Raw genomic sequence first — 18,916 nt, 5'->3', positions numbered from 1 at the left:
TCTATGTCTCTGTGAAGGCTGATGATGATGTGATTACAAATTTAGAGTTCTGCTTGTCGGCGCTAAAAAGCAGGATATCACATAGTTTTCTACTCCTAAATCCAGATAATCAATCAATAATCATCAATAACCTACCTTAACACCAGCATAAGTTTGATGACTTAACCTTAGCTCTTGACCACGATCTGATTTCTTAGAGCATGACAGCCAAAAATCTTGGAGTCAAATTTGATCCTAGCCTCTTTTTTGAACAGAAGAAGGATCAGGGAAGGATTGTTCCATCCAGTCAGTCAGGACTGATAAATCTTCTAGATAGAAGGTGAAATGTCTTCAAGTCAACTTAAAACAAATCCAGTTGGTACTGAATAGCAATTCTGGGACAATTATCAGGCTGTAGATGCTTCATGTCAGGAAATCCAAATTGTTCCAGGATTGAGTAATGAATATTGCAACTACCATGACAATTGTATTTAATAATTTGAATACTACATTTAATTAGTTTTATTTAAAGTGTCCACAATCCCAATGATGCAGCCCTAAATGCATAACCAGCAATGGTAGAGGAGGTTTCTGCCGGAAATCAATCACCAACACCTTTGTTTTGCTAGTGTTCAGGAGAAGGTGGTTTTGCTCACACCAGTCCATAAAGTCAGTAATGACCCCTCTGGATTCCTGTTCATTGCACCCAGATACACAGCCAATGGTGGTGTCATGGGAGATTTTCTGCAGGTGACAGTGGAGGGAGTTGTACTTGAATTCTTGATTTGAAGAGAACAGGAAGGGGGAAAACACTGTCCCTTGAGGGGCCCCCATGCTGCAGATTGCCCTGTGAACTCTGTGTACTGTCTGCACTGGCACTGTGAGCACACAGAGAGTTAGTTTCAAATATTATCATTACATATAAAATGTAACTAAAACAGTTCCTCACATGTCAACATACCTGAAGATTAGATTACCTATAGCTGAAAGTACAAAGAAGGTTGGTATTGTAGAACGTCCACAGTCAGATTGATATTTGATGCACATTGAAATTATTACTTTAGTAACGTAACAATGTTTAAGTAGAAATTATTGTAAATTATTATTATTATTATTTATTTTGGCGTATTTTCAGCAGCGGCCGTACACCGAGCTACTCCCTGTGAGGCGGCAGAGGGCGCTGAGCAGCTCTGCAACCTGTGGTGCCCATTTCCGGTGGCGAAGAAGAAACTCCTGAAACCCGAAGCTAACATTAGCATCAGCTGTTCGGCGGGAATTAATCCATCAGCTGGTTATTATTCTGACTTTATAGAAATTAAACCACTTTAAATCAGTCAACTGTTTATTACTTTGATGGTTTAATGTCTTAACGGTAATTCAGCCGCGGGACGACATTAACGGGAGAGGAAACACTCAGGGTGAGTATAATCTGTCGGTATTGCTGTTAAGGGTAAAATCTGTTTTTGGCTAAAGTTTGAAACTTTGATGTAAGTTAACACATACTTAACTTGTCAGCAACAAACACACGTTATACACCTTAAATTGATATGGCAGCAACGCCAAATAGCATAAAGTACCGCGGCTTATAATAGTTTTTAAAAGGGAACAGATTTTTACAACAGCCGCGGCTGTTAGCTACCGGAAGGCTATCTGTAAGCTAAGGAAACAAGCTAACGTCAGAAGGTAAGAAGGTTTACACCGGAGTGAAGTTATCACTCTTTCTCTTAGTATCGGACATATAACTGGATGTGAATCCTCCCAAACAGTGAAGTGATGCCGCTCCTGGTTTCAGCCCTACTGAATACACATAAGGATTGTACATGACAGTTGACTGACAGAACTGAGTAATACAGATATTTGCTTACTGGAGTTTTAGTTTCACTATTCAATTCAATTCAATTTTTAGTTTAGCGCCAAATCATTAGCATTGGCTGCTGTTATAAAACCTGTGCAGCTCATTACCATTTCTTTAAAGTCCTTTAAATCAATTTCCATTTCACAGAAACAAAGCATTTAATTTGTCTATCAACACATGAGAGCTCAGTCACACATTTTATACTGAACTGAATACCCTTTAAACCAAAAACCCCTTTGTGGTCTCCCTGAGTCATGTCAGTCTGATATGACCTGGAGAGTTCCTCTAACTCTGTGTTTCTGTCCACAGCGTCTCTGATGATATGAGCAGCTCTGTAAGTTTCTGTCATCTCAGAAATACTTATACAGTAGAGATATTTCATCAGTTAATTTGTTTCATTAATACATTTCACAAACCTGTGTATGTCTCCAGGCTCAGAGGAGGAGGAGGGCCACAGCAAGTCCTCTGGTTTCCAGATCCAGCATCAAGACCAGGAGAGCCATTAACACTAGGAGGACTGGCAGAGCAGCTAGCAGGACGGCTAATGTTAGCAGGACGTCAAATGGTGACTCTGCCTCCCCCACGGAGACCATCGATGTGATGGACAATACAGAGGACAGTCAGTACTGATCAGAAGTTGAACCAACATGAATTCACTGATCAAACATTGATTTGGGTTCTTGTCAAGCCATCTTATCGCTGACCAGTAAATGATCACTGACTGACTGTGTGTGTGTGTGTGTGTGTGTGTGTGTGTGTGTGTGTGTGTGTGTGCAGGTGTGGAGGAGGTGGTGGATCTCACATGTGAAGGATCAGAAGCTGCTGTGGTCGACCTGACCAACAATGACTCAATACTGGTCAGAGATAATGCAGTAATACTACTTTGTGATACTACAGTTGTTCAGTTCAGTTATTGATGTGAAAATGGATCAATCCTGATTGTTCTTCTCCTTTTTCTCTTTGTGCTGCTGCTGCTGCGTCCAGCTGGTCGACGATGGTAAAACTCATTTTTTTAGTGTCTCAGATACATAATGTTTAGTAACATTCTATAAAGGAGCAGTCTGACATTTGTGTGGATGTCCTCCATCAGGTCCTCAGAGCAGGAGAGTTCCCACAGGTGAGAGTTACATCGTCAGCAGTGATGAAGATGAGGACACACCCTCTCTCCTCACCTCTGCCTTGGTGGTGTCTCAACACACTTCCAGGTAATACACCCATCCCACTGTACACACTTCAATGTAATACACTGATCCCACTGTTCATACCTGCACTGGGATCTGTCTATTACCTGGACCAGCAGCAGAGACAGTACTCTCTCGAGGTTTCTTCTGGACCTGAGTCTAAGTCTGTTTTCCAGGTCCACCCCAGGGACCATCAGCTGTCCCATCTGTATGGATTCGTACTCTGAGGTGAGACTGACACAAATTTTTTACGCCTGGCCGACAAGTAGAAACCCTGCACTCTCATTGGCTGTAGTTTTCTCTGCAGATTGTTGAGAGCGGCCGATTGGTTGTTTCCACCAAATGTGGTCACGTGTTCTGCAGCCAGTGTCTGAGAGACGCTCTGACATCATCACACACCTGTCCCACCTGCAGGAAGAAACTGACACCTCGCCAGTACCACCCCCTCTACATCTAACCTCACTATGATCACATAGTGATACATCATAGTGTTTTTGCTGCTGACCCTTTTTTTTTCCTCCTATCGGGAACAGGAAACCTTCAATCAAGCTGATTGGTTATTGATAATGGAAATATTATTAATGTGTTTGAGTTTATTCTTCAGTTGAAATGTTTTTTCTTTTGTTTTTGTGCGACAGTTGAAATAAATCAGAGATTTTCAGAGTAAAATATGAAATGAAATTATTTCACATATGAATGAATCAAAACTGCTGTGTACTTTTACTCTGTAGTATGTATTTTATTGAGCAGTAGCAGAGAACCGACATGATGAACTTGGGGAGAAGAAGAATTAATTTGTGACTCAGCTTCCCGTTTAATGAGGAATGGATAAAATCTGGATCTAATGATCAGTGGATTTGACCTGATCTTGGACCTGCTGGTCTTCCATATTCTTGTCGAGATTGTTCTTGTAGCAACAGATCCACAATCCAGGAAACTCTTTTAGATAACTACCTGGTTAGCTGAGTAACTGGGGTTCTCTGAGTGAGAGACTGTTTCTCCACTTGGAACTATTTATGGGTATGGGAAATTACTTCAGGAGGTCATTTCTATTTATAGGTACACAACCTATAAACAGTTCCGGACGGAGAGATGGTGTTAAGATGAAAGAGAACACAGAATTCTGCCTTGTGAGGTCATTTCATCAGTCTGGCTCTAGTGGTTTTGTTGTGTATGATCCTGAGGCAGAGTTTAAACTGTTTTGTGAACAAAGCTTCAGGGCCAGCTGAGCGAGGCAACTGCTTTGCTTTGTAGTGGTTCGAATCAGGGTCACTTTGGCTGTTGATGTTGTTCCGCACACCTGCAGGATGCTTTGCTCATTGGTCAACAATTAGATATGGTTTTGGCCCCCACACTTAACTATTAAAGTCAGTTACAGTTAGCAGAATCTGGTCCATACCTGTAAGAGTAATCAGATTAGTTTAATCTGATTTAGTTTTTCTCTCTGTTCTTCGACAGCTGAAGTAAAACTTATTTTCCAATAATTATACTCAGATTTTTTTCTGTAACCCTGTGATGATAAAAAAAAATTAAAAAGAGAATTTGTGGCATAAAGGCAACCAAAGGTAAAACGCACAAAATCTGGTTCCAGGTTAGAAGCTGTCTTTGAACACCAAATCAAAAGCGGAATATTAGGACTTTGTATGAAGCTTTGTCCTGTTTCAGCTTTTTTTCAAAGGTTTTTATAAAATTAAATCCAGTTATGTCCTGAGTTTAAACTTGTTTCTGTTCTGAAGCCTTTTTCTTTTGTTTGTTTTCACCTCCTGACTCAGACTCACATGACTAATGAGTCACTGTCACCTGACCCAGAGTCTGCTGCTGATTGGCTGCTGGGACATCACACAGAGTGATGTCATGATGCGACACCTGGGAAACAATAGGAAACATAAATAGCAGTTCAAATGACTCAGCGTATATTGATTATGTATGTATTTAAGCTGATTTACTTAATGATCTGTGGTTGAATTGGGCACTAATTATGTTAATTAAATGTTAATGTTTAATTAGCGTTAAATTTACAGGCTATAAATATCAAACACAGATATATATTTAGAAATTAAAGCAGTCATAGTATTGGATGGTTTACTTTATAATATTTGTTGACAAACTAGAAGCTTTAGTTTGTGGTTTGAGATGTTGTTAATGTGGACGTAACAATAGGCTCCAACTTCAACCACAGATAAGAAAGTAAATTGTTTCTGCCTGGAACACAGGCAATTGTCTTTTTCTGTAAAGAATTTAAAACATTTTTACGACACTGACAGTACCAATTGATTAACAGAAGAAATTGTTAGATGGATGAGTAATAAAAATAATAGACAGTGGCAGTCTGCACTGGCGTTTGAAAAAGTTTATGATCTCTTCTGTTATCGATCTGAATTAAGACAAATCAAGGTTTATGGTGAATTATTTAAATTCACCATTAAGTCTTTGTTATACCATTTATTATAGGATAATTTTTGAATACATTTCATCCCATTACCTGACAAGCCTGTGCCTCCGTACACTGGTTACATACTGTTTTGATGTCTCATTGTATTTGTTTATTACTGCATGTTAGTACGGTAGTATTTATTGTAATATTGATAGTAATGATAGAGTTTGTATTGTTAGTATTCTCATTTTTGATGAAACTGTTTTGTGTTCATGTAGTTTTTGATATTGCAACCTTCAATTTTGTTAAATGAATCAAATTGTCTTTAAAGGTTTTTAATGTTTAAGCTTTTTACATAAGCTGAGTCATTTAAACTGCTATTTGTGTTTTATGTTGTTTCCCAGGTGTTGCATCATGACATCACTCTGTGTGACGTCCCAGCAGCCAATCAGAAGTGAAAACAGAAACGAGTTTAAACTCAGGAGATAACTGAATTTACTTTTCTAAAACCCTTTTTAAAAGCTGAAACAGGACATTAAACATGAAACATTAACAGTTAAAACTGAATCAAACGTCATGTATAAAATATGAACCGTCCGCCATCTTGTGTCTTGTGACAATGACTCCGCTTATTTTTTTCCCTTTAATACGAACTTTATACAGCCATTCCTGATTGGTCAGCTGACTCACGGGAAAGTCCCTAATTGGAAAGTGCCGAGTCATTCCTCGGTCTCTCATTGGTCATCTGGGCGGGACTGCCTAAATGGGCCAATCGGAAACCGTGTCAAAATTTACTTCTCATGTTGACTGTGACGTGTGTCGCGGAAGTAAACATAAAAAGTGGAGCGATTTAACGCTGCGTCACAAACTTTCTGACTTTGATTCGGACAAATCGGCTGTTTGCTTCACGTAGTCTTGTTCACAGCGAGTGTCACCACGGTGTCTCAGTGTTCTGTTAATTGTCTGTAAAAGTGAGTGTTCTCGGCCCGGAGTGCAACTGGTTATCGCAGCAGCATGTCGGTGACGGTGAAAGCCTACCTGTTGGGGAAGGACGAGGCGGTGAAGGAGATCCGGAGGTTCGCTGTGGATCAGGACGTTTCCTGCAGCTTCGAGTATCTGAGCAAGAAAACCGCGTCAGTCTTTAACAGCCTCAACAACAGCTCCTTCAACATGTACTACCGAGGTCAGTGATTTTCACTTTAATATACATCATTAATCGATAAAAAAACCTTCCTTCAACTACAGGGTCAGGGGTAATGTGATAGTTACATTTATAAAATTATGTAAGATGTCAAAACAAACTGGAAAAATTCAGCTTCAACATGTTATGAGGTAAAATATTAAGAATATAGAAACGTTTGAAATTAGTCTGAATAACTCCTGAAACATGAGACGTTAAATTCTGTGTTTTTCTGGTGGAGTTCTGCACAGTGGGCTTTAAATTATTTGGGTCAGTACTTTCACAGTTTGTATTCATCACATAGACACTGTGTTCACTGTTGACAGTATTAGATGGGTTTAGAATAGTTTGTACCCTGTCTGTTATATAAACCTTCTGATTAAAATGTGGAATATTACATATCTGAAACTTTTTATTTTACGCTTCACACACTGATGATGATGATGATGATGATGATAATAATAATAATAATAATAATAATAATAATAATAATAATAATAATAATAATGTTTAATCTAACAGATGAAGACGGGGACCTGGTGGCATTTTCTTCGGATGATGAGCTGATGATGGGTTTGGCCTGTGTGAAGGACAACACTTTCCGCCTCTTCATCAAAGGTACAAACCCACAACACACATGAACGTCACTATACATGTGGTTATATTTAGATCCTAGTTCAACCAGTTTTTTTTTTTTTTTGGTGTCCATCTGAGTTAAATACATTAACCAGAGAAGGTCCTGTTAAATTTATTGTTTCAAACATACATTTATTATAAACATTTTAATCTTTAACATTTCCATCTCATTATGACTAGTTTCCAATGAAAGATGTTGACCTCATAGCAACAGACAACATAAATTCTGTTTTAATGTAAACAACCTGTTTCTGATCTTCCTCTTTCAGAGAAGAAGGAGCATAGACGGGACTTTCCTCTCCACGCCCTCCCCCCCTTCGCCTTTGGGCACCCTCTTCACCACCCGCCACCCCATCACCATGGCCCCCCACCCCCCGCCCTCCACCCTAACGTCACCTGTGACGGATGTGAGGGCCCCGTGGTCGGAACCCGCTTCAAGTGTTCAGTTTGTCCCGACTACGACCTGTGCTCCAGCTGCCAGGCCCAAGGGAAGCACACTGAGCATGCTCTGCTGCCCATCTGGCACCCGCTGCAGGTGAATGGCATTATGGGAAGGAAGCAGGTGCTGATGGGGTATTACACAGTAACAAGTTGCAGGCACTGGTCCTTAAGACCTAACCACACCCACTGCTGACATCACAGCAGTGAGGACTTTAATTTATTAATAATTACATAAACCTGTAATTTCACTGACAGGTGAATTTGGTCATTAAGCTCTGCGACTGTCAGGCTCTTTCAGTGAACTGTTCCTTCCTATGTGTCTGCAGTGGTTTCCTCGAGGGAAGTGGCTGAAAAAGATGAGACACTGCGGAATGTGGAACCAGAACCTGAACCAAGCTCAGGCCTCTGCCTCAGCTCAGAACCATGATCAGGGTCAGGCTGGACCCTCCAGTCCTGGAGCTGATGGCAGTGCCCCCTCTGGTTGGTGTTATACTCTGGTTTCAGTAAATTATCTAATCAATAATAAACTTTGAGTTTATTATTTAATAACCTCTGACCTCTTTCTGCAGTCTCTCAGGCCAACGTGGACTTCTTGAAGAACATTGGGGAGGGGGTGGCGGCCATGTTGAGCCCACTGGGTGAGTGATCTCACTGTTAACACCTAAGAGTAATGTAGCTTTCTGATTGGCCTTTTAGAGAGCGAAGTAATCATGTTTATCTACAGGTATCGATGTGGACATCGATGTGGAGCATGAGGGCCAGAGGACCAAGGTGACCCCTCCCTCTCAGAGTGTGGGGGGGGGAGGTGACGTGGAGATGGATGGAGGGGACAACGAAGGGTCAAAGGTCAGTCATAATGATTCAAGATGCCAACTTTCTGTCAGAGAGTTTCTCTGTTTTTAGTAAAAACATTGTGATGGGCTAAGGTAAACCTTCAACTAAAGTTATGCTGCTTTAGGAGAGGCCTGCTGGAATTACTACTACTTAGCTTACTAGGCTAACTGCTGGTGCGTGCTAAAAGTAACCAAATTCAACAACTAACATAGTTGGTTTAGTTGCATCAGAAGAGTTTTAGTATGTCAACTTACTGTGGTTAGCTGACTCTGACTTATTTTTCAATGCCCAGCTTTAAAGTCATTGTTCTAGCTCCGTATGTCATCAGTAACTAATAATCAGTTAAACAGTTGACACAATCTAGTCATTACGTGGTAAAAGCGACTTAGCTGCTGATATCTGAATACTGACATGTTAATAATTTTACTGTAAAGAGTTTAACATGGCAATGACCAAAAACATCATTTAGCTTAGCATAAACAAATTTCCATTAGAAATTTTGTGAACATCAACGTTTTACAGGTTTTAACCACCTGGTTAGAAAATGGGTTCAAATTGTTTCAAATATGACCTAATCTCCACAGGTGGATCTGGATCTGACTCTAAAAAAAAAAAAAAAAAAAAAAAACTAGCTTTCATCCGTTATACATAGAAACTTAAAAATTAAGAGGCATGTTTTACTGACAGCACATGAGTTACTTGTGGGGTTAGGATTAGGGTTTTTACTGCTAAGATAACATTTAGATCACATTACAGTTTTCTGTTATTCTGAGCATCTGAATGTGTTGGCTTAATGTCTGAATGACTCACTTTACGATAAATGTCACACACTGCACAAGTCAGAACTGCATATTCAAGTCACAATAACAGGGTTAGGGTTATCTAAAATTCTAAAAAATGAAGGCTCGAGAATCAGGTCCAGACATTGTGCAGAGCACTGTTCACACAGCAGAAGAAAATCTGGGTGACGTACCCTCACTTGTGGAAATAGTCTGTTTGGCTTTCGGGTGGCGGGTGGTCACTGTGTAGAGCACACAGGAGAAACGACGTAACACAGAATGTGCACCGCGGAAAACTGTGTTTTCAGCGCATGAGTAGAACAAGTGACATGATTAGAAAAGAACCTTCATGTTTATAATTCTGGTGAAGTAAAGAAGCACAGTCCAACAACAGTAAGCCTGGTAAATATCTCCTTCACCAGACTCATCTATCTCATGTTGTGCCGAGTGGAAAGACTAAAAGGAAAAGCTTGCTGTGAATAATCCAGACTCTTTAGTTAGGGTTAGTAAAACGCACTCAACAATCAGTTCAGTAAGACTAGATTAAAGTAAAGAAGGAAATGCTGTAGTCGTTCTGAAATTTGAAACTTTGCAGGCTGCTCTGCCTCTGTCACATTATTCTAACCAAGTGGGAATGTCAGAAACTGGTCTGAACCTGAGACCAGTTGTAAACCAGTATGGAACCATATTCTATGTGGTCTCCAGGTGAGCAAAGACTCTGATGAGGAGTGGACTCACCTGAGCTCCAAAGAGGTCGACCCCTCCACTGGGGAGCTGCAGTCCCTGCAGCCGGAAACCCAGAACCCGTCGTCAGGAATACAGGGAGCTCTATCAGGAGAACGTCAGGGACTCCCGGGGGACCAGCAGGGTCCTACAGGTCTGAGGGAGGCAGCTCTATACCCTCACCTGCCTCAAGGTAAGTGTAAATGCTGCACCCATGTCTGAGCTGTTTGATGTTTTACGGCAGCCTGCTGACTCCCCCCTCCCTCCCCTACAGAGGCAGACCCCCGCCTGGTGGAGTCTCTGTCCCTCATGCTGTCCATGGGCTTCACTGACGAAGGCGGCTGGTTGACTCGACTCCTTCAGGCCAAAAACTTCGACATCGGAGCTGCGCTTGATGCCATCCAGTATGCAAAGAAGCCCCAACCCCTGCCCTGATGACATCATCACAGTATAACACCATCACCTGTACTAAACCAACATAACCAGATCAGCTGATAACTGTTTTTAATCAATAGTTAACTCTTTGATTACCATCTCATTTCTGTTAATCTGAATAAAAATGTGAAAAACTGAAGCATCTGATTTTTATTCAACTTTAATCTATTCCAGAGAAAAAAATTAATAGGTGAAATAAAGGTGACAGCGAACTGAAGGTTTTGGTTTTGAGATACAAACTCAACAGGAGTCGTTTAAAAAGATTCTGGTCTTTAAAGTCTCTGGCCTTCAAACTGTCCAGAACATTTTACATTAAAACAACCAGGTTCAGTGTTCAGTTTTTCCTTCTGTGTCGGTTCTGACAGAAACTCATCAAAACTGAAATCGCGTCCACTTTCAAACATGGAGGAAACAGGAAGTAGGGGTTGGGACGTCTTTATGATATGACTTGAATGATCAATGACGCCACCAACAGGAGGCACCTCGCCCTCATGTACCAGACAGTCAGAACTGAGGAAACATGCCCACCTGAAGACTGGACCAGTTTTTAGACAGGGAAGATTATTGCTTTTCTTACTGGGAGAATTAGTCTGGTTCGGACTGGTGGCTCGGGATGTGCCTGGGAGTCTAACAGGACTCATGCTGGAGCATTTTAACTGCAGAAAGAAGAAGACCTGATCAGGGGTACCGAATATTGTGACCACCTCTGTATGTAAATGTAAAAAGTCAGCAGCAGTTTTTACTTAGACTTTATGACAATAGAATTTGAGTAGAAACTGATTAAAAACTCAGGCTGCTGTATGTGTAACTTTATCAAGTTATCAGAAGAATAGAAAACTGGATCTTAATCTCCCTCCAGGAACTATTTGAAGCTACTCGAGTCACGTGACCCACTATTGGTTTTGAACTCTTGTTGCAGCTCTGGAAAGATGATGTCAACATGTTACCTGCTCAGGTGTGCAGCTCCTCTTCCTCTTCCTGTCAAAAAACAAATAGTTTAAGTCTTAAAATGTTCCTGAAAGGTCAAAGTTTTTGTTGAAATATGTCTGAATTTTATTTTCACCTTCATTTCAGCTGCTTTTTAAAAATCACACCTGTAATGACACGTAAGTGGGTGTGGTCTCCAACAACATACACTCTCTCTCACCTGTCTATCATGTTATTGCCATCAAGATCCTCCTCTGGATTTGCCTCCTTAGGTGCGTCAAGGAATTTGCTCCAGCGGCTCACCTGGTTCTGGTGCAACTGGTCATCTCTATCCTCCTCAGCCTCATCCACCTGCTCCCTGTGAACAGACAGGTGCAGAGACAGGTGAGATCATCTGATCTACAGGTGAACATTGGTATCAATATTAATATAGGTAACATACAGTAGGTTGGTTACCATAGAGACCAGGTGTGGTGCTCCTGCTCGTCCATCACAGCTCCTCTCATAGCGTTCAGTTTCTGAACATGACGCCTACAGTCGGCCCCAGAGCCCCGTCCAAACTCCTGTCAATTCATCAATCAGCTAATAAGATCACTGCATCTCATTCACCAAGTTTTAAGTAAAAATGTCTTCTTAAAATCCATTGACGCAATTTTCACCAACTTTTTTTTTTTTTTATTACATAGAATAAGTAGAGAGCAGACTTCCTAGGGAACCTGTGAGGAGGACCTGGAATGCTGCTGTTACGTGGGATACACTGGAACCATCCTGCTAACAAGAAACTGCTCACCAGTGTTTTCTTATCTGAGATTTGTACAGAAGTACAGAATCTATAGATTCACTAAAGAGCTGACTTACACACATTTCAACTCTGACATGTTTGTGCAAAATATTTGGTTAATATAAGATTTAATTTACTTTATCATTCATATTTTTTGAATAATTGTTTAGAATTACACACAAATAATGTCAAATTACAACGTCGTACGTTGCGTCGTAATGAAACAATGTTCCTCTTCTCCCTGAGACACCACCACAGCAGTCCAGTGCGCCACTGTCTTCAACCTTCCGTTTCCCTTTCTGTGTGAGATTCCTGTGTTTACACATTGCCCTGCAGTCTAAAGCCCTTCCATGGGCCAGCAGGGGTTTGCCTGCTAATAGGAACAACTATAATGTGCTTTTTACTTATGAGGACAGTGGGATATATCAATGTAAGTATGAAGGTTCAAAGAGCATGTCACAAATCCAATGTCGATTTTTTTCTTAGGACTTTTCTTAAGAACAAATGTAAGAACAATTATTATTATTAAAAACTTATATTGATGAATGAGCCCCAGTGAGCCTGACAGATGGCAGAAATAACAAACCAATATAAACCCGTAGAGTGTAACCAGCATGACTCAGATAAACAATCAGCCTGAATATAAAATGTAACATATCTTTACAGTTACACTTTAATCAGTTTAAAGAATCCATTATTTTCTTACCTTCAGCAGCGACTGTTTCTCTCCACACAGTTTACAGCTCCATCTGGTCGCCTTCTTCACCTGTCAGACACAGCACAGGGTGACAGACACACTTTCTTTACACAACAGCATTGCTCTGGACTTTTATTTTGCTGAGAGGAAACCATTAGGCATCTGAGAAATCTAACAAAAGTTCTTTACGTTATGGTTATAATTCAAGCCAAATCAGATTATCTGTGTCCTAATAGAGGACATCTGTCCTGCCTCTAATATTTAGCAGAGCTCCGGAGGAGTCCGATAGCTCAGGAGCAGTGAGTAGACAACTATCATGAATGAAAATGGAGCAGTATTTGACAGACACAACAAAAGTACAATCTGGCCCACTTGCCTGGTGTAATCAAAACAGTGACCACTACAGTGGTCAATCTTTACTAGCAGGCTATCCAATATCCAATATGTCCTTTATCTATAAAATCTTTGAAAAAGTCATTTCAAAGCAATTATGTCACCTCCTGTGCACGATAATAACCTTTATAAAGATTTCCAGTCAGGATGAGTACATCATAGTACAAAAACAACACTAATAAAGGTCACTAAAGATCTTCTATTAGCATCAGAGAATGGACTACTCTCTATACTAGTCTTGTTAGATCTTAGTGCTGCATTCGATACAGATTCCAGTTTGTACATGTTAATGATGAATCCTTCCATGCACATCAAAGATAGCTATGGAGTTCCACAGGGTTCTGTGCATGCACTGATTCTTTTTACTCTATATATGTCCACCTTAGAATCAGGTCCCGAGGGAGCCTGGAGACATTGAGTCCTAGTGGACCATGTTTTCCACCTCCATTGTCAATGCGGCTGTTTGGAGCTGTGGCTGTAGGGTCTCTGGTGCCTGTCGTGGAGGCAATCCCCGAACCCGGTGGTGGACACCGGAAGTAAGGGAAGACGTCAAGCTGAAGAAGGAGTCTTATCAGGCCTGGTTGGCCTGTGGGACTCCTGATGTAGCTGATGGGTATCGGCAGGCCAAACATGCCGCAGCCCGCGCGGTCGCAGAGGCAAAAACTCGGACCTGGGAAAAGTTCGGCAAGGACATGGAGGAGGACTATCGGTCAGCCTCAAGGAAATTCTGGCAAACCGTCCGGCGCCTCAGAAGGGGAAAGCAGTTTCCTGCCAACACTGTTTACAGTGGAGGTGGGGAGTTGCTGACTTCGACTGGGGACGTTGTAGGACGGTGGAAGGAATACTTTGAGGATCTCCTCAACCCCGTCGACACGCCTTCTGTTGAGGAAGCAGAGGCTGGGGACTCAGAGGTTGATTCATCCATTTCCCTGGTCGAAGTCACCGAAGTAGTCAGTAAGCTCCTCGGTAGCAAGGCACAAGGGGTGGATGAAATTCGCCCTGAGTACCTTAAGTCTCTGGATGTTGTAGGGCTGTCTTGGTTGACACGCCTTTGCAGCATTGCGTGGAGATCAGGGACAGTACCTCTGGACTGGCAGACCGGGGTGGTGGTTCCTCTTTTTAAAAAGGGGGACCGGCGGGTGTGTTCCAACTATAGGGGGTTCACACTCCTCAGCCTCCCTGGGAAAGTCTATTCCAGAGTGCTGGAGAGGAGAGTTAGGCCGCTAGTCAAACCTCCGATCCAGGAGGAACAATGCGGTTTTCGTCCTGGCCGTGGAACACTGGACCAGCTCCATACTCTTGCTAGGGTGCTCGAGGGTTCATGGGAGTTTGCCCATCCAGTCTACATGTGTTTTGTGGACTTGGAGAAGGCGTTTGACCGTGTCCCTCGTGGCATCCTGTGGGGGGTACTTCGGGAATACGGGACCCTTTGTTAAGGGCCATTTGGTCCTTGTATGACCGGAGTAGGAGCTTGGTTGGCATTGCCGGTAGCAAGTCAGACTTGTTCCCGGTGCGTGTTGGACTCCGACAGGGCTGCCCTTTGTCACCGATCCTGTTCATTACTTTTATGGACAGGATTTCTAAGCGCAGCCAGGGGTCGGAGGGAATCCGGTTTGGGAATCACAGGATTTCATCTCTGCTTTTTGCAGATGATGTTGTCCTGTCGGCCTCATCAGACCGGGACCTCCAGCAGGCACTGGGGCGGTTTGCAGCCGAGTGTGAAGGGGCTGGGATGAGAATCAGCACCTCCAAGTCTGAGGCCATGGTTCTCAACCGGAAAAAGGTGGCTTGCACCCTCCAGGTTGGGGGGGGGATCCTCCCTCAAGTGGAGGAGTTTAAGTATCTTGGGGTCTTGTTCACGAGTGAGGGAAAAAGGGAGCGTGAGACTGACAGACGGATTGGTGCATCGGCAGCAGTAATGCGGTGCCCCGGAAGAGCTGGAGGAGGTGTCTAGGGAGAGGGAAGTCTGGGCATCTCTGCTTAAGCTGCTCCCCCCGTGACCCGGCCCCGGCCCCGGATAAGCAGATGAGAATGGAATGGAATGGAATGTCCACCTTAGGCAATATTATTAGGAAAAACTTTATAAATTTCCATTGTTATGCAGATGATACCCAGCTTTACTTATCTATGAAACCAGGAGAAACTAATCAATTAGTCAAACTTCAAGCATGCTTAAAAGACATAAAGGCCTAAATGTCCTCCAATTTCCTTCTCCTAAATTCAGACAAGACAGAGGTTATTTTGCTTGGTCCTAACAACCTCAGAGACATGATGTCATATCATATTCTTATCCTAGATGACATAACATTGGCATCAAGTAACACTGTGACGAATCTTTGACCAGGATATCTTCTTTACTTCATACATAATAGAAATATCTAGAACTGCCTTTTCCATCTGAGGATTATTGGTAAAATTAGGACCATCCTGTCTCAAAGTGATGCTGAAAAACTAGTCCATGCATTTGTTACTTCCAGATTGGACTATTGTAATTCACTATTAATAGGACGTCCCAAAAGCCTCCAGTTAATCCAAGAACTGCAACTGCAGTCAGAACTGCAGCCAGTGGTCTGACTGGAATTAGCAAGAGAGATCATATTTCTCTTACGTTAGCTTCTCTCTATTGACTCCCTGTAAAATCCAGAATAGAGTTTAAAACACGTCTCCTCACATATAAAGCACTTAATAATCAAGCACCATCTTATCTTGAAAAGAAGCAGAACACTTTATTCAGACTGCAGGTCTGCTTGTGGAATGGGAGGCAGAGGTTTCAGCCTAGTAAAAACAGTTGCAAGTGATGTTAGTGTTAACAGTAATTCGATTTACAATTCCATTTCTATTTGTATAGACACAAATGACAACAGAAGTCATGTCAAGGCACTTGACAGCAACAGACTAATCTATAGCAGCATACTCCTCAAACAGGTACAATAACATTGTAAAAATGAAGCAACAGTCCAACTTTATAATAATGAAATACACGACCTAGACCATGACTCAGCAGCCATATAACCCAAACAGCAGCAGTGGAAAAAAAGCAGGCAGATTCAGCAGTTCAGAGAATACCTGATGCCAAAATAGATTGTATGTGATTTATGTAAGTGGGAATAAAGTGCTTCGAGAGGCTGGTCATAAGGCACATCAAGTCCCAGCTTCCACCCTCACTGGACCCTCTGCAGTTTGCATATCCTCTAAATCGTTCCACGGACGATGCAATCACCACCACTCTCCACCTGGCCCTCACCCATCTGGACAACAAAGACGCATATATTCGAATGCTGTTCATAGACTTCAGCTCAACATTCAACACCATCATTCCCCAGCAGCTGATTGGGAAGCTGAGCCGACTGGGTCTGAACACCTCCCTTTGCAACTGGATCCTGGACTTCCTGACTGGGAGACCCCAGTCAGTCCGGATCGGGAACAGCGTCTCCAGGACCACCACACTTAACACCGAGGCCCCTCAGGGCTGTGTGCTCAGTCCTCTGCTGTTCACTCTGCTGACTCACGACTGTGTAGCGATGCACAGCTCGAATCAGATCATCAAGTTTGCCGATGACATGACTGTGGTGGGGCTCATCAGTAAGAACGACGAGTCAGCGTACAGAGAGGAGGTACATCAGCTCTCAGCCTGGTGCAAGGCCAACAACCTGTCTCTGAACGTTGGGAAAACTAAAGAGATGGATGTTGACTTTAGAAGAGCACAGAGTGGCCACTCTCCACTGATCATCGATGGAGCGTCAGTGGAGATCGTCAAGAGCACCAAATTTCTTGGTGTTCATCTGGAGGAGAACCTCACCTGGTCACTCAACACCCGCTCCATCAGCAAAAAGGCCCAGCAGCGTCTCTACTTCCTGAGGAAGCTGAGGAAAGCCCATCCATCCTAACTACATTTCACAGGGGAACCATTGAGAGCATCCTGAGTGGCTGCATCACTGCCTGGTTCGGGAACTGCACCGTTTCGGATCGCAAGGCTCTACAGCGAATAGTGAGGACAGCTGAGAAGATCATTAGAGTCTCTCTCCCCTCCATCACGGGCATTTACACAACACGCTGCATCCGCCAAGCTACCTGCATTGTGGATGACCCCACCCACCCACCCCTCACACCCAATCTTCACACTTCTGCCATCAGGGAAGAGGTTCCGGAGCATTCGGGCCCTCACAACCAGACTGTTGAATAGTTTCTTCCCTCAAACCATCAGGCTCCTCAACACACACACAAACTTTTTGTGTTCTGTTTTTCACTGTCTTCAGATGTCTGTCTGCACTTTCTCTTTGTGTTCTTGCACTGTTTGCACTAGGTTGCACAGAATGTACTTTATGTGGCTAGGACAACTTAGCAGTCCTCAGCCCCATGTTCTGTCTTATGTAGCACCATGGTTCTGGAGAAATGTTGTCTCATTTCACTACGTACTGCTTCAGCTATATGTGGTTGGAATGACAATAAAGCTTCTTGACTTGATTAAGATCAGTTTGATTTTTTTTTAAAGCTGCTAAAGGGGAAAGACAGAGGACAGGGAAATAGTAGAGCATGATGGAAAGGGGGGGGCACCAAAAGAAAAAGTAAGGACACTGATTTAGCTTTACTAGGAGAGGGGAGAGAGCACTGTAAAGTGCCTTGACATTTGTTGTGATTTGGCGCTTTATAAAAAACGGAAATCTCTGCTTTAAGTGGAGCTGCTGTCATCCACGGCTTACACATCAAAATGACAGACAGTATCATCATATAGGACAGCATGTTCCAGATTTTAACAATATGCAAGTTCGTTACTCCGCTGTCAGTTAACTGATCTCTGTCCTGCCTGTAAACAGCAGCGCGCTTTCCGCACACACCGGAAAACAGGTTTCCATATCACACCGCTACAGGCAGCCAAAGATTGTCTATATAAGATAAGACTCTGTAACATCTCTGAACCTTACTGCAGTACACGAATTTTATTTTGGGATAGAAACCTGTGACCATGAGCTGGTTAATAAACAACAAACTCCGCAGTAGAACACCAAACGTAGACCTGCTGATCTGGGAAAGACCGTGTTCCACCACAAATGAGCTGGCGGTGAATTCGCTGTGTGGATACAAACATAAAAAATATGTTCAGCAGTGACAGTACCGTTAGTTGCTAGTTACCCTTAGTTGCTAGTTACCGTTAGCTGCTAGTTACCGTTAGCTGCCTCTTACCCTTAGTTGCTAGTTACCCTTAGTTGCTAGTTACCGTTAGCTGCTAGTTACCGTTAGCTGCTAGTTACCGTTGGCTGCTAGTTACCGTTAGCTGCTAGTTACCGTTAGCTGCCTCTTACCCTTAGTTGCTAGTTACCGTTAGCTGCTTCTTACCCTTTAGCTTTAGCTGCTAGCTACCCTGTGTTTAGCCGTTTACCTGCTGAACTTGGAAACTCTGACATTTAAAACAGCGAACGACGTGAAACTCTTGCACCATGATGAACAAGTCTTGAACAGTCCTGGTCCCAGTCCTGGTCCTGGTCCTGCTTTTTCCCGGTCTGTTTTAAACAGCGGTAAAACGTCGCTTCTGACGTCACAGAAGAACGACCGTGTGACGTGAGACAGCCACCTGTAGGCCGAAGGAGAAACTGCAGCCTCCTCCTGGCTCAGAGGAAAACATGGACCATCCATGTTGTTCCTACTCCACAAAACTGAACTGAACAGAACTGAGCTGGTTCCCACAGACACACACTGTTTTCTA

General features: G+C 42.7%; 3 protein-coding genes across 5 annotated transcripts; 2 read left to right on the top strand and 1 right to left on the bottom strand.

Moving 5' to 3' along the window:
• Positions 1–1,186: 1,186 nt before the first annotated feature.
• Positions 1,187–3,684, top strand: rnf4 (ring finger protein 4). Of its 2 annotated transcripts, none has more exons than XM_026344373.1 (8): positions 1,187–1,397; positions 2,144–2,168; positions 2,267–2,453; positions 2,612–2,706; positions 2,819–2,831; positions 2,925–3,039; positions 3,192–3,243; positions 3,323–3,684. In XM_026344373.1, exons 2-8 carry the CDS (start codon positions 2,157–2,159, stop codon positions 3,470–3,472), a joined length of 624 nt encoding a protein of 207 aa, XP_026200158.1. In that variant the 5' UTR covers positions 1,187–1,397; positions 2,144–2,156; the 3' UTR covers positions 3,473–3,684. The 2 variants fall into 2 exon arrangements, with proteins under 2 accessions (XP_026200158.1, XP_026200159.1); XM_026344374.1 differs by having other exon boundaries at positions 1,188–1,397; positions 2,612–2,691.
• Positions 3,685–6,204: 2,520 nt separating this feature from the next.
• On the top strand, positions 6,205–10,556 carry sqstm1 (sequestosome 1). The gene is made up of 8 exons (XM_026343371.1): positions 6,205–6,572; positions 7,092–7,187; positions 7,475–7,740; positions 7,973–8,126; positions 8,216–8,284; positions 8,371–8,492; positions 9,965–10,175; positions 10,257–10,556. The coding sequence occupies exons 1-8, from the start codon at positions 6,404–6,406 to the stop codon at positions 10,415–10,417; spliced, it is 1,248 nt and encodes a 415-aa protein (XP_026199156.1). The 5' UTR covers positions 6,205–6,403; the 3' UTR covers positions 10,418–10,556.
• A 100-nt stretch (positions 10,557–10,656) lies between these two features.
• mrnip (MRN complex interacting protein) lies at positions 10,657–18,768 on the bottom strand. 2 transcript variants are annotated; one of them, XM_026343372.1, is made up of 7 exons: positions 18,593–18,768; positions 18,171–18,283; positions 12,832–12,891; positions 11,801–11,907; positions 11,565–11,702; positions 11,365–11,395; positions 10,657–11,073 (listed from the first exon to the last, which is right to left on the bottom strand). In XM_026343372.1, the coding sequence occupies exons 1-7, from the start codon at positions 18,615–18,617 to the stop codon at positions 10,690–10,692; spliced, it is 858 nt and encodes a 285-aa protein (XP_026199157.1). In that variant the 5' UTR covers positions 18,618–18,768; the 3' UTR covers positions 10,657–10,689. The 2 variants fall into 2 exon arrangements, with proteins under 2 accessions (XP_026199157.1, XP_026199158.1); XM_026343373.1 differs by lacking the exon at positions 18,171–18,283 and having other exon boundaries at positions 18,593–18,764.
• Positions 18,769–18,916: the final 148 nt, after the last annotated feature.

Source organism: Anabas testudineus, chromosome 9 (assembly GCF_900324465.2).
Source record: "Anabas testudineus chromosome 9, fAnaTes1.2, whole genome shotgun sequence".
NCBI classification, from domain to species: Eukaryota; Metazoa; Chordata; class Actinopteri; order Anabantiformes; family Anabantidae; genus Anabas; species Anabas testudineus.
This window is presented reverse-complemented; position numbering and strand designations above follow the sequence as displayed.